Here is a 15,803-nt window from a genome sequence, read left to right on the forward strand (position 1 = left end):
GGGCGATAGCCCAAAGCATCTCCTCCAAGCTATTCCCGGCGGTATCAGTGGTTTTGCTAGGGCCAGCTTCATCGGGATTAGCAGGCTTGTTAGCATCCGCTGGTTCCGACGATTTTTCACCTCCTTCTTTGTTTCTGAAGTGATATTTGGCGAGTTTGTCGCCAGCGCTCGACTTTGTGGTGTCGTTAGGCATGTTTTTGCCGAGTTTTGTTAATATATCGATTTGGTAAGTTGGTTAATCAGCGGAGCTCAAACTTTTGCGTCCTACATGAACATGGCGCCGCCGGAAGTCCAGCAGGCTTCATTTTAAGACTGAAAATTCTGAGGATTTTCACTGTGTCAAACCTTATTTTGATTGTAATTTTTTTTCTTTAATGGACAGGACAGTAGAGAGACAGGAAATGGGGAGGCAGAGAGAGGGGGAATGACACACAGGAAAGGGCCGTCCAAAGCAGGAGTCGAACCGGGTGCCAGCTGCAGCGAGGACTGTAGCCTCTATATATGGGGCGTAACCCACTGCGCTACGCGACGCCCCGATTGTAACTTTTAAACAAACGCTTTTATTGTTCCTAACTGGCTTTTCTTTCACTAGTTTGCACAACATCACATAATGAATTTACAGAAAAATGCTGCATGCATCTACTGGATGTAAGACAGCAGACTGTGGAACATACATTGACATTTGGAAGAGGAACTGTAGTTGCTGACCCTTGTTGTCATGAGGTTTGGAGATATGGGGGTCGCTGTCTGACCCATGGTCTGAAAACTAGGGATGGGCACTTGAAGAAATTTCCTTATTCAATCATCAGGAAAATTAACGATCAATTATCAATTTGTTATTAATTTTTTATATAAAAAAGCAGAAAATACTAAAGAAAGCATCTTTTTCCTCAATTAAATCTTTATTCCAAGAAGAAGTTATAGTCCAACAACAATCCTCTTAAACAAGGCAGTTAAAGTTTAATTGTTTAACTATTAAACAGATCAAAAAAGATATGTGGCGCTCCTATTGGCAGCGGAGCCTGAGGCTCTGAGCCAAACCTCTTCACAAATAACAAGCCAAAGCTACTGCGCTTATTCACGGCATTGCAATATTAACAATGAGCTTCGTTATTTATTTTAGCTCAAAATGTTACCACACCAAACTTCGCCTTGCTCTCTTCATGTTTTCCTGCTACGCCTATGGTTTTTCTCTGTTGACAATTTAAATTGTGCCCTGGCTGGTTGCTCCCATGTAGTGAAATTCATTGCATTGCTTCAAGACACACTGCACAACACAACCTCGTTGATACACACGTTGGATCGATCAGATTATCGATTAATCATGCCCACCTCTACTGAAAACCATACAGGGTAGCACTGATAGTGATGTGTATTACTGCTTTACATACAGGAGCATCTCGTGCTGGTGCACTGGCCACATGCAATACAAGTCAAACAATATGCTATACTGATAGCTGACAACTCAAAGCCTGTGAGAATGCATTGATAGTCAGAGTCACCACAGTTATATTTTGTTTATAATATCTCATCAATAATATCTAATTACAAAAGGCTATTTTGAAAACCTGGGTGAAAGAATAGTCTTTAATGATAACCTTTGTAGATATTACAAGACATTTGGCAATGATAGCCATGTTGCTGGGCTTCAGCAGTGTATATGGTTTGGCAGAGGCATATTTTGAGTTCTGGGATTGGGCTGGTGTGTGGGCTGGTTTTGACTGGTCATTGTGCTGTTTTTTTCATACAGACCTGGCAACCCAGCTTGTACCCAAAGAAACTATAAACACAAAGGAACAGGCAGGTTGCCATAACTGACATAAACACAGAAGAGCACTGCTTCTCTTACTACTGTTGAAGCTTGACACAGCTCTGTCAGAAAGAGAGAGAGGGTGAGGAGCTTGCCTCTGTCTACAGAAGAGAACCGCCACAACACAGAGGCAACTGATCTCTACACGAACTGTTCTGCAACCAGCAACCAGTCTTCAAATGGAGTTTTTTAACTCAGCTCTTGGGAAAAACATCACTTTTGTGCGTCCTGCACATTTTTTAATAAGGGGTTTTACTGGCTTACCTAATATCAAGTATTACTATGTTTTTCTCTTTATTATTTACCTTGTTTCAGTTCTGGGAAATACAATGGTGATGACTGTAATAGTTTTGGATCATAATCTGAGAACTCCAAAATATATTGCAGTCTTTAACTTAGCATTTGTGGACCTGTTTGGTAGCTCTGCTCTGGTGCCGAAGGTTCTTGACATCTTTCTGTTTAACCACCACCACATCCCCTACAACGACTGCTTGACATTCATGTTTTTCTGCTTCACCTGCTTTTCGATGCAGGCTCTTAACCTGGTTGCACTTGCCTATGACAGACTGGTGGCCATCATCTTTCCACTGCACTATCATGTGAAGGTGACTCACAGGTTCATGTTTTCTTTGATTGCCTCTTTGTGGCTCTTTGCCATGACTATTACACTCATTGCAGTCTGCCTTCTTACAAGACTTTCTTTCTGTAATTCTGTGGTTATTAACAGCTATTACTGTGACCATGGCCCAACATACCGGCTGGCCTGCAATGATATTACACCCAATCGTGTAATTGCTAATTTGTCACCAATTCTTATTCTTTGGCTTCCACTACTATTTATCTTGGTAAGTTACTGCTATATTGCCTATGCTCTGTCAAAAATGTCCACAGTTCAGGAAAGAGTGAAGGCCTTTAAAACCTGCACAGGTCATCTTTCATTAGTGGCAATCTATTTCCTCCCTGTCATATTTGTATATTTCTTTTGGCGAACAATACATCCAAATGCCAGGATGATAAACCTGTCTCTGAGTGCTGTCATCCCTCCCATGTTAAACCCAATCATTTATGTTTTTCAGACACAAGAAATCAAAGAATCTTTGAAAAAGTTGTTTAAAATGCCACAATCCATAATTGCAACAAAACATATTTAGCCTTCGACTTTTGTCCTGTACGGTAACGTCTATTGTAAAATGTTGAAGTAGAAAATAGTCATATGAATTACGTTCTTTGTCATTTTCTAATTGCATTGATTTTTGCATTGAATTAATGATTTTAAAGAACAAATATAGTTCAAATTAATCAGTTATACTACAATATACACAATGAACTACAAGCAGAAACATGATTTTCTTATGATGTATGAGCACACTGAATTATTGTGACCAGGAGTAATTTGTCATGATGATGGACAATATCCTTAACATCTGCTTTACTTTTATTTTCACATCTTACAATGGTCTGTTTCTTTTTTTCCTATCCTTGTTTGGTCATCTATATCACTGTGATGATACTACTATTGAATATTAAATATTTTCTATCTCAAGACTAGAGATCGACCGATATGGTTTTTTCAGGGCCGATACCGATACCGATTATTAGTAGTCAAGGAGGCCGATAACCGATATTTGGAGCCGATATTTATTTGCAATAAAAGGGAAAATATTGGCGTGAAAAATTTGAATAATGGAAAAATTCCACTTAACTTTGTTCAAATGCCTTTAATCATGTGTTTATTTAACAGCTTTTCAGATTTGCAACATGTTAAAGTTTTTTTTTTCTTAGACAATAGATATCTTTGTTTTAAAATTCTAACAAAAAATGCAGGGAGCTCCCAGGCTCAGCAGCATGTCTTATAAAGTTAAATGAAAACTTAAACAAATAAATAGCTCACTAAAGTTTTCTACAGTAAATAAAGTTTTCCAAAATTTCAATATAACTGAAATGTTAATCTTTCACTTATCTTTGTTTTAAGTTCAAACAAAAACAAAAAGTGCAAGGAGTTCCCAGGGTCAGCAGCATCTCTTATAAAGTTAACTGAAAATTTAAATAAATAAATAAATAGTTCCCTGAAGTTTGCAGTTTGAAGAATGCAGTTCATGTAGGCTTTATGATGCAGTTACATTATGTCTTAAGTCTTGAACAGCAATATCCTGCTCCTCTCTACAAGAAACTATCAAAGACAGCTTCAGGACACACCTCATCTAACAATATGTCATTTTCTGCTGCTTGGGATCTCTCAATCAACACAGAAAAAGGTAAAGTACTTGGTAGTTAAACAGCCATTATTGCCCTACAGTTTTCTCTCAGATTGACGGTACTTGCTGTCAGTTTCTGCAGCTTCTCATGTGGCTTACACAAACACAAACACACACACACTATTCACTAGCCATCCCCTCAACGTGCTTCCCTGCAATCTCTCTCTCTCTCTGTGTCTCTCTTTCTCACACACACTTCTTACTTTTATAACTATTTCAGTATCAATGTTATCAGTAACCTTGTTTCAAGGGATTAAACACTAAATAGCCTAAAGCATCTTCACTTTAATAATCAGTGTTTATCGTAGGAACAGACAGCTGCCGCCAACGTATTGGGCCTCACAGTAACGTTAGTAGTCTTGAGTTGTAGAGTTTCTCATGTGACTTCCACACAAACACACACTATTCTCTACCATAACAGACAGTCTCCCCATTGCTACAGTCTGCTGAGCATCTAGAGCCGCGGACCGATGGGTTAACGTTACGCTAAAAGCTAACCAGCCTTCACCTCGACGGGCTTCCCTGCAATAAAACCGGACATATCGATATTATCAGCAACCTTGTTTCAAGTGATTAACAGGCACGTCTGGAGGGACTGCGAGCGAGCAGAGCTGCCGCTTATGTTTATATAACGTTAATGGGCTCACAGTCATGTTACTAGTAGTTGTGAGTTGTAGAGGACTGGGATTTTTATTACAATTTCGGGAAACTCTGCTGCCTTAACTTACCTTCAAAACAAGTATTTGCTCTCCGGACCTTCTCCACCGTGTGTGTAAGGACTGTTCATGCACAGCTTACACTGCTGATTGGCTGTTACCGTGGCTCTGCTTGTAACCAATCAGATGGTGCTGTGGGTGGGACAATGCTGGCGACAGAGTAGTGACAGCAGACAGAGAGGCGCGGCTGCATCAGAGCCAAAATAACCCAGTTTTAAATTGATCTCTTATCGGCTGTCGAATTTTAAAAAAGGCCGATGCCGATATGCGTCAAAATGCTGAATATCGGCGCCGATAATCGGCCCGGCCGATAATCGGTCGATCCCTACTCAAGACACTATATGTACTGATAACTAGTGTTGTCTAGTGTTTAATGAAATAGATTAAAATACATGTTTTGTGTTTCGATATTTGTAAGACTACAAAAGACCTTTTGTATCTATCTATCGATCTATCTGTCTATCTATCTATCTAGACAATAGGTGATATACTGATTCTTCTTTCTTTACATCAGCACAGTAAAACAGAGTGTAAATCTATGTATATAAAATTACATTGCACAATTTTTTATTTCAGAATGAATTATGTTAAGATAGATCAACCTATGTGAAGGAGCTCAAAACAGTTTGTTTTTAATACAGCAAAAAGCTGTTAATTTCTACCTTTACAATATAATATTCATCAAGGATTAGCAGTGTATTACTGTTTATTTACACTTTTTTCACAGCCGCTATATTTGCAGATTCTTTACCGTAAACTGCAGTACATATATAAAACATGCTGCAGTATAAGCTATTGATAAATTAACTGCTTTCTTTCTGCCAGTTGTGGGCACCAATATAGCTGCAGTGGCCTCCTACATCCATCCTAATGCAAGGATGATAAACTCCTCTTTGACACATACCATACCAGCTTTGCTCAACCCTATTGTATACTCTTTAAAGACAGAGGAAGTGTTGAACTCTATCAGGAAGCTTTGCAAACGATATAGGCTTAGCAATATTACTTCATCCGAAAAGGTGAACACTTTATCACTGCTGCATTGACACCGTACAGAGTGTTACAATTGCATGATTGCATGACCTCAATTTGTCCCTATTAACTTCTTGGTAATAAAAATTACAATTTTACATTTAAGTTTTGGCTGTTATGTGATTTCTTGTAATTTGTTGTATTTTGCTGTTGCAGTTGACATATAAAGATGTGATATGTTCTCACTGTACACAGCCGTTCATTTGGTAAAACGACAGCATCACCAGTGACTGCTGTTTTACAGTACTTCACCATATAGATGTATACATTAAAACATTTTAAAATATTACATATAACAGTTTGAAATGAAATAACTGTACATGTTTTTGTTAACATTTATTTTCACATCTTGGAAAATTGCACATTGATAATGTTGATAGCTCAAAGATCTCATACAGACTCATTAAGTATGCCTGAATCAACTTAAATCAGAATAGATGGATCAATATACCATCCCATTTTTAGAACATTTAAAAATATTAATTCTCAGCTGCAGGTTTCACCAAATGGGTGCGCTCATATGACATCATCAGGTCAGGAAAATGTTTGTGTTGCTTACATACCGTCCAGTACCAGTCCAGTTGTGGAACTATTTATGTTGGCGTTAGGGCTGGGCGATATGGCCAAAACTGGTATCACAATAAAAATGTCCATATCAGTCGATATCGATATTTATCACGATAAATGCCACATTGTGTCTTTCAGGTTTAAAGGCTGATTTTTACTCCTGAGTGAAAGTTGAATAAACCAGACAGTCAAGTGTGTTTTTAAACTGTTCTATTTAGTCAGAACATGACAAACACTTGCCAAACAGCAGAAGATTTAAAAACTCTAAGGTACAAACATTCAAAATATGATAAAATATGCATGATTAAAATCAAAATCCGTTTCAATCGTTTTTACTCAACAAAGTAAATAGAAATTTGAGGTCTGTAGTGTGATACAGCACACATGTAGCATCGATCAGACCGCAAAAAAAAAAAAAATAGACAAGATTTGCACTGGGTAATGGCCTTGCGCTCATCGAGGGTCCACTAATACTTAGCTGTAGCTTGCAGTACCTAAGTTTGTCCTGTTTCTACACTGTGCCATTAACAGACAATTCAGTATCTTGGTGACTATACTTAACTCAGCTGATTGCATCAGAACATCGATGACGTAAACTACGAGACAATTACACATTGATGTAAATTATCAAATTCATGACCATGTAACACAGACACCTGCATTTCTTCCGTCCCACAAGAAAGGGATAAAATATAAACGACGGCTCTCTCCCAGAACTCACTTTAGTGCACTGCACACTTGATATTGTCTGAGGTGAATTTGGTTACAGCAGTTATTTCAACCATCTGTGTCATCCTTTATTATATATATATATTCAGTTATTTTCTCTTTTCACATTTAGGGAAACAGATATTCATAATGGGCCTGGAAGAGAAAGCTGCTATCATATTCAATGCCACATTCGTTCGTCCTGCAAATTTCTATCTCAGTGGTTTTTCCAACATCCCTCACATTACTTATTACTATGTCTTTCTGTGTTTTGTCTTTATCATGACTGTTCTTGGGAATGGCCTGCTCCTCTCAGTTATCTACATGATCAAGACTCTTCATACGCCTAAATACATGATTGTGTTCAACCTGGCTTTTACAGATTTGTGTGGCAGCACTGCTCTCATCCCAAAACTCTTAGACACATTTTTGTTTGACAGGAGATATATTGTTTATGAGGCTTGCTTAAGTTACATGTTCTTTGTTTTGCTCCTTGCAAGTGTGCAGTCATGGACACTCGTCACTATGGCATACGACAGATTCATAGCAATTTGCTTCCCTTTAAGATACCATAGTATTGTAACGAAACCAGCTATTGCTGCAATGCTGCTATTCACATGGATTTTTTTATCAAGTCTAGTAGCATTTACAGTTGGAATTATTGATCGCCTTTCCTTCTGTGGATCTGTTGTGGTAAAAAGCTTTTTCTGTGATCATGCACCGGTATATCGTCTGGCCTGTAATGACTCGTCTTTGAATAACATAATGGCATATGTTGCTTTTATCATAGTACTCTGTTGTCCACTTATATTGATAGCAATCACATATGTTTGCATTTCCATAGCACTGAGCAGGATTGCATCGACAGAGGAACGACTCAAAGCAATGAAAACTTGTACTTCTCACCTGTTCCTTGTGGCTATTTTCTTTCTGCCAGTTGTGGGCACCAACATAGCTGCAGTGGCCTCCTACATCCATCCTAATGCAAGGATCATAAACTCCTCTTTGACACATACCATACCAGCTTTGCTCAACCCTATTGTATACTCTTTAAAGACAGAGGAAGTGTTGAACTCTATCAGGAAGCTTTGCAAACGATATAGGCTTAGCAATTTTACTTCATCCAAAAAGGTGAACACTTCATCACGACTGTATTGACGCATGAAGGAGTGTAATTCAATGTATTTTGCTAAATCTAAATACCAACGGCAATGGTTTAATTGTATTGCATTAGCTATAATCTCCCATGCAATTTGAAATGAGGGATTTCCAAATGTTGCTAATATACACTGAATTACACTGGGTTTTAATTATCTCAAATGTCATTATATCATTATAATCACACATCAACTCCGTTTCATGTAAGGTCCAAATTTTATATACAGGCTAACAGTCCCACTGTGACACATTTAATCATCCTAAGTGGCATGAATAATATTTATGTCACCAAAACACGATTCTTGAAAGAAAGGTGAACCCAGTGAAACATGCAACAGTCCAAATACTACCACTACCAGCTTTTGTGAAGCTTATTTGACTGTTTTGAGAGAAGAATTCATTCAATTGAGTGTCCAACGTTTTCAAAACATGTGTAAACATCTTACCCTTTTTAATTAATCCATACTGTCTGACGTATTCCTATATTATACTTCTGTGCAAAAGTGGGACTTTGATATCTGTGCATAGGATTTATTTTTCTTTTATTATCTTTTTATGACCTATGCTTATTGTGTATTTAGTCTTCACTAATATCACTAAGTGGAGGCAAAGATGCAGCTCTTTTTTCTTTTGGACAGTATAAGAGGGTAATCACATTATACATTTGTATTTAATTCACTTCCTGAGGGTGAAAAAGGAACCATATCAATAGGTACAACAGAGTTTTTGCAAATGTCAAGCTTGGTAAACTAATGAATGATACGTTTACATGATGTAAACAGTTGTGACCAAAAGAAGCACTTGATGGAAGCGTCAGCAGTTCTGGTAGGCTTGCACCATCTAGTGGTTTGTACTTGTACTTTACTGTATTACAAAATACTAACTGAAGCAGAGGTACGGTAGAATGACTTGCCGTGTCACAATGTCTGCTTTATTCCTACTTGCATTAGCAGTTATATCAGTAACTATTCAGCTTTTAGTCCCCTGTATGTACAGTCAGTTTGTGCCTTAAAAAAGCAGCAGAATGGCATATTCTGCCTCCTCATTATCTATTTGTGAGAACAAGAGGATTTTGGTTGTATATGTTATGACTGATTCAAATAAAATGAGGAGTAATGCTTTGATAGTGGCTGTGATCTGTATCATATTGATTCAAAACTCATATTTGACCACTTCTGTCTTTTTAGTCAACAAAAGCTGATTTCAAATCTCAAATTTCAAACCCTAGATCTCGAAGGTGTTAGGGTATGGTAGGGTTTAAATGCAGAAAACTACAGCATGGTGAAGAATGTGAGGTACACTGATGTAGGACAGGATGTCAGGATATCATGATCCAATTCTCAACAACTAAAGTCAGAGATTCTGTTTAGATTGTTATCTACTCAGTGTTGAGGCTTTAAAACTCTCAGTTCAGTGAAGGATGTTTTGGGATGCTGGGGCTAAAAATAAACTGATTGACTGAACAGACTGACATTCACAAGTAAACACCTACATAGCATGAACAAGCTTGTTATCTTCTCAGCAGGTCATCTTGCAGGGAGGGCATTTATTTTGCGTCATGGTACAACTTGAAAAATATTAGTCGATTTATGGGACAGCTAGAAAAACAAAGTGTTGGGCCTTCTTCTGTACATCCCAAATATCCATCATCCCCCAAACTCCTAGAAGTCCAGGCCAGTATTTTATGTTGTTTTATAGAGATTATTCATACCAGGTACTGACAATGGGTTGATTTTTCTATTAAAAAAAACATCATATAGTTAATGTGATGTCCCTTCAGCTAAAGCTATTGAGAATGGGATTAAAGTTTGTCCCCTTATTCACCCTTATTAATAGCTTTTTATCCTATCACATCAATTTTGTTCATCAAGGCGCTAGAATTTTAAGCATCCATAACATTCATAACTGTGAGTCTTTCATATCAACACTATCAGTTATTGTGTTGCTTTATTGAAGACATTTGGGCAGGGGATGAAATCATATACGTGAAATAGTAATATTAATTCTTTCGCAGAGGAATAGACTGATGGATTGTCCCATTCGTATGGCAGTGAGTGCACCTGTGAATTAAATGTAGCAGTAGACCATGTAGGGCTGTCATAGATTAATGACTGCCACTCATGGTACAGCTTGCACTATACACATAAACCCACTAGAGGGCAGGCACTCATCATATTACCATTCTCTGGCTTGTGTCCTTCACTATAGTATGGTACACAGTATAATGTGTCATACTTTACCTTAATCATATAGGATAACAAGAGTACAGCTGCTACAGTTGCTTCCAACCTGACATTGGCATGTTACACAAAATAATGATTAAATCTTTTTTTTTTTTTTGGATCCCCATTAGCCATTACCAAGGTAACAGCTACTCTTCCTGGGGTCTACTCATTGGTCTGCTCAAACCATCTTCAGAGGGACATGAGGACCTGCTAAACCCATCTTCTGAATAAGCTATTCCAAAATGATGTATTGAAATGTTTAAATAGCAATGCACCTCTGTATAATATATATGAGATATGTTATTGCCATATGATGAGGCAAGAATTAAATCTTTTAAAAGAAATACAGCACACAAACCTTAAAAGTACAGACATTTATTGTGTTACACCTTCAAAAGGAAAAAACAGTGAAGTAATAATTTGTTTATATGTTAAATGAGACCTACTGTGAAAGCCTTTTTTATAGTCACGGTATTTTATTCTGAAATATTGGAATTTCATAAAACCGTAGAAAGGCAGAGGATAAATTATCAAAGCTTGAAATTGCAATGATGTGGGTCATCATTTTGAAACTAATGCCAGTTTCTATGGCTACCATGGCTTTCCTAAAATGTTACCTTATTTTGCTCTTCTCTCTACACAAACAGTTACAGATTAAATTTTTGTTTGATTTGAACAACTCTCCAAAGTTTGCTCTTTTAGCGGTCTGTGCCAATTTTTTTTTTTTTTTCTTACTAATGCCAAGGGTCTGGTCTGGATCTGTCTGACTTTTATCTCTTTAGTTTTCAAAGAATATACAATAGGATTGATGCAGGGTGGGAGGCAAGAGGCCAGTGACAGGCTCAGCACACGCTGGTCTGGGTCTGCAGTGTGTTGACTGAGTTTTGACGCAAAGGGAAACATATGCCAGTTTTCCTGAGACAACTCAAACAGATCTTTTTCAAACCATGCATTGATCAGAGTCCAGTCCAGCACTATGTTTTCCCAACTTAATGAGCATGACCTCTCTGACCCTTGGTGACTAAATGAAGAAATCAGGATGGCCACAGTTCAGTCACTGATTGATCTAGATCTTTCTTCTTGGTCACATGAAACTCAGAGGAGGAAGAATTATTTTGCTTATATATATATATATATATATATATATATATATAAGCATAATGTTCCCTGAGGACGCATTTATCATTAAACAAGCCACTGTGAGCCAAAACAGCATGATTCTAATGAGCTCAATTTGTGATGCCATCACCAGAGAATTTTGGTTAATGACCTTGTTTCTAACAAATAAACCTTTTACTGTTTGAACTTCAGACTAATTAATCACAGTTGCACCTACTAAGAATAAAAACAATTAAAAACTTGAAGGAAATGGCAAGAGAAGCACCAATAGCCTTGGACTTTCCACTTTGCCAGTTTCCTTCTTACAATAACTAACTTCCATTCACCATTTATACTCAACACATCATTCTTCGACTCATTTTGCATTAGTGACTAGAACTTTATGACTACAGTTAAATGTACAGTTTTCATTACATTAAAATTCTTATTTGCATTATTTTGTTCAACAGGGTGTGCAAGTGAAAAATGAACAGTTGTAAAAGATCTCTCTGATGAGGGTACTAACAACATTTTCACATTTGTATTTCATGTTCATGGTAGTGCACTGCTTTTTGCATAGCAGCTTCCAGACCCTTTAGAGTAGTTTAATCAATAAAGCTTCAGAGTTTCTACATCCTGGTACTCCGAAACATTATAATTCCAACAGTTAAGCTTTTAGTGTGATAGGTTCTTTAAACGTGTAGTGGGAGGTCACAGGGGCATATGGTACATGCCAGTCGGCTACTCCAAAATTATTTATTTGAATGTTTACATAATCCTTTCTATGAGAAACTGGACAAGAAAGGCCAGAGCACATAGGCCTGTGTGCAGTGCAATCAGTGTGTAAAGTATTACTGATGAACAAAATCATTTATTTTTATAATGTTTTATTTACAGTGACATCACATTGGCGCACAATGAACAGGATATTCAGAATAAATATAATGTCTGTAAAAAAGTCAGATATATAGGAAAACAAAAGGCACAGACAATTTGAACAGTTTTTTTCAACATATTACACAAAGGTAGTAAAATGAATGCATCAAATTATACATTTATCAATTTTAAGGCCTTGAGTTCGTTCAATTGACTCACCATAGCCACAAGAATGGATATGCATAAGTGTATTTCACCTAATTGCAACTTTTATTTGAATCATGTTAAAGTTATAATTAATAATTGTATGGTTTGGAGCCATACCCTGTTTATAGCCTTCTTGACACTGATAACCTCCTGGTTAAACCAAATAGTGCCAATCTGGCACCTTTCTGTTGACAGAAATGATAAGATTATACACAGTTCAGCCTCTGGCTATGTTTGTTGTGTGCCAGTTTTTTCCTGACCAGTGCATCTTAGAAGGTACACAAAACACCTGAAGAAAAGTCACATATTTGAACACGGACCTGCAGAAACAACTGCCTTTATCGGGTTGAATTAATTTTACGGCATCTGCTCCTTCTAACAGTCTTTGTTTATATTGAAGCATATTGTTTGTCCTCCCTCTGTATCTCTACTGTATGTCTGTCCTGATTTTGGCCCTCATTGCTTTTGATTCATTTGTCAAACCACTTTGTAAACTCTGTTTTAAAAAGGTGCTATATAAATAAAGTTATTATTATTATTATAAATTCAAACCTCATGAGCAAAGATGCTGTTCTTCAGCAAAGTCAGTTCAAAAGTGGTCTGTGAGGAGCATATGAGCCTTTAAGATCTTGTTTCCGTAACAAAACTTTGTCTAAAATGTATTTGCACCAACTCATCTGCAATTGTCCCATTGTGTGGAATAACCTTCATTAAAATGACCAGATGACCAAAACCGGTGTAAAGCAACATCAATGAAAGAAAAGAGCCCAGGCTACTGGCTTTTGATGCAGTACACAAACGTTAAGGGCCTGAAGTTTTGCAACCTTTTTTGTGGTCTGTGCCGATTTTATTTTTTCTTAGCAGTGCCAGGACTCTGACTTTTATCTCTTTAGTTTTCAAAGAATATACAATAGGATTGATGCAGGGTGGGAGGCAAGAGGCCAGTGACAGGCTCAGCACACGCTGGTCTGGATCAATAAGCCGCAGATAAAATCCAATCATGAAAATGGTAATGAGAGGAATGTAAAATACAGCAACCAGGATGATATGTTCAACACATGTGGCCAGAGCTTTCACTCGACTATCCAATGATTTCATCCTGAACACTGTCACCAGGATGGTGACATAAGACAGGAGAATGAAAATAAAGGGTCCTCCAAGCAGCAAAACAGTGAGAAAAGAAGCTGCAAACCACTGCATTGTGTAATCATTACAGGCGAGTCTAAACACAGGTGCATAGTCACAGAAGTAACTGAACACTCTGAGAGAATTGCAGAAAGACAGTCGAGTTATTATACCTGTTGTAAATGCTGTTACTCCCAGAGCAAAAGACCAAGTCAGGCCGACAATACAAGACATGCTCCGCAGTGTGTTGACTGAGTTTTGACGCAGAGGGAAACATATTGCGATCAAGCGGTCATACGCAAGTACAGCTAGTGCATATGACTCTAATGACACAAATGTATAATATACATACATTTGTACCAAACACAAGTTGAATGGAATGAAATTGTCCTTAATGAGAAATATCTTTATCATGCTGGGAATAGTACACGTGTTTAAGAAAACATCAATTACTGCGAGGTTGACAACAGCCCAAAATTTTGGAGTGTGTAGACGATGATTAAAGGCAATTACACAGATCACCAAACAATTGAACAGCACTGTAACCACATACACAAACGCTAGAAAGATGAAGTAGACACTGATGTAGGGAAACGACTGAAATCCAATGATATAGAAGCCTGGAGGACGAATGATGACGGAGTCGTTTAAAACAGTCCTGAGAAAAGACATAGTTGAAGTCCACAGACTGCGTGCTGGAGGATGCCGTCTGCGTTAAAACTCTTCAGTCTGACAAACAGGGAAATCATATCACATTATACACATTGAACTCTAAAGGCTGCATTTGCATCACATTTATGCCATCACAATGATTACATTCAGTGTTTAGAATACATTCTCAGCTCAAATGTGTAAATGTGATAAAAGTCAGTAAACTAAACTTACATCATTACCAGGTTAACATCAATCCTGAGTGATGCTGACTCCAGCAGTAGCATGGAGATAGCTGCACGTCTGACCCTTTGACAGTGGAAGATATACTTTCCTCATTGATCTCCAGAGATAAAGCTTCATACTGATACTGAGGATGTGAAAACCTTATAATGATATTGAATTGATCCATCGAGAGCAGGGCTGTAGCTTATTATGATTAAATTTATTATGCACTCAAAACTAACATCGAATTATTGTTTTGAATAAGGATCTAATGCCTGAGACACTTGAACAGATCTTCTTCAAAGTCAGACTGTTGTAAACACCTGTGATCCATTCAACTTTGGTCATCCAGTCCAGTCCAAGAGCACTACTAAGTCCACAGTTCAGTCACTGATTGATTTGGACATGTCTGCTTGGTCACATGAAACTCAGAGGAGGAATAATCATATTTTTAATTTAGGTTTATACAAATTTACTCTTCCAATATGTTAACGAGACACTATATAAAATTAGAACAACTTATCAAATCTTGGAGAACTTGGTTTGCACGAAGTAAACAGTGTAATATGATGAAATAATGTTCCCTGAGGATGCATTTATCATTAAACAAGCCACTGTGAGCCAAAACAACATGAGTCTAATGAGCTCAATTTGTGATGCCATCACCAGAGAATTCTTGTCAATGACCTTGTTTGTAACAAATAAACTTTCTACTGTTTGAACCTCAGACTAATTAATCTCAGTTGCTCCTATTAAGATTAAAAACAATTAAAAACTTGAAGGAAATAGGTGGAAATTTACAATAACTATTTGTGACGCTTACATTTCATTTAAAATACACTAACTTTCCAGGACAGCAAGAGATGGACCAGTAGCCTTGGACTTTCCACTTAGCCAACTTCCTTCTTAGATGTCTGACAATAGCTAACTTCAATTCACCAATTAAACTCAACATTTTATTGGTTACCAATACGCAAGTAGAGCAAGTGCATGTGCCGGCATCGATACAAATGTATAATATACATACTTTTGCACAAAACATAGGTTGAAATGGATAACGTTGTCTTTAATGAGAAATATCTTTATCATGCTGGATGTAAAAAGAGAAGAATGTCAAAGGGGAAACTTAAAGCCTCGGTGTCTCAGGGTT

General features: G+C 37.4%; 3 protein-coding genes across 3 annotated transcripts; 2 read left to right on the top strand and 1 right to left on the bottom strand.

Moving 5' to 3' along the window:
• Positions 1-1,808: 1,808 nt before the first annotated feature.
• Positions 1,809-5,827, top strand: LOC130182774 (olfactory receptor 13G1-like). The gene is made up of 2 exons (XM_056397918.1): positions 1,809-2,783; positions 5,617-5,827. Exons 1-2 carry the CDS (start codon positions 1,990-1,992, stop codon positions 5,825-5,827), a joined length of 1,005 nt encoding a protein of 334 aa, XP_056253893.1. The 5' UTR covers positions 1,809-1,989.
• A 1,411-nt stretch (positions 5,828-7,238) lies between these two features.
• On the top strand, positions 7,239-8,246 carry LOC130182775 (olfactory receptor Olfr180-like). Its single transcript, XM_056397919.1, has one exon. The coding sequence runs from the start codon at positions 7,239-7,241 to the stop codon at positions 8,244-8,246; it is 1,008 nt and encodes a 335-aa protein (XP_056253894.1).
• A 5,207-nt stretch (positions 8,247-13,453) lies between these two features.
• On the bottom strand, positions 13,454-14,449 carry LOC130182776 (olfactory receptor 2AT4-like). The gene has a single exon (XM_056397920.1). It carries the CDS (start codon positions 14,447-14,449, stop codon positions 13,454-13,456), a length of 996 nt encoding a protein of 331 aa, XP_056253895.1.
• Positions 14,450-15,803: the final 1,354 nt, after the last annotated feature.

This window comes from Seriola aureovittata, chromosome 15, assembly GCF_021018895.1.
Source record: "Seriola aureovittata isolate HTS-2021-v1 ecotype China chromosome 15, ASM2101889v1, whole genome shotgun sequence".
Classification (NCBI taxonomy): Eukaryota; Metazoa; Chordata; class Actinopteri; order Carangiformes; family Carangidae; genus Seriola; species Seriola aureovittata.

Excerpts from the sequence above, each read along its gene's own strand:
- LOC130182774 (XM_056397918.1), top strand. The coding sequence starts at position 1,990 with ATGGAGTTTTTTAACTCAGCTCTTGGGAAAAACATCACTTTTGTGCGT. Across the intron at positions 2,784-5,616 it reads TTCCTCCCTGTCATATTTGT|CAATATAGCTGCAGTGGCCT; the intron begins ATATTTCTTTTG and ends AGTTGTGGGCAC.
- LOC130182776 (XM_056397920.1), bottom strand. The coding sequence starts at position 14,449 with ATGTCTTTTCTCAGGACTGTTTTAAACGACTCCGTCATCATTCGTCCT.
- LOC130182775 (XM_056397919.1), top strand. The coding sequence starts at position 7,239 with ATGGGCCTGGAAGAGAAAGCTGCTATCATATTCAATGCCACATTCGTT.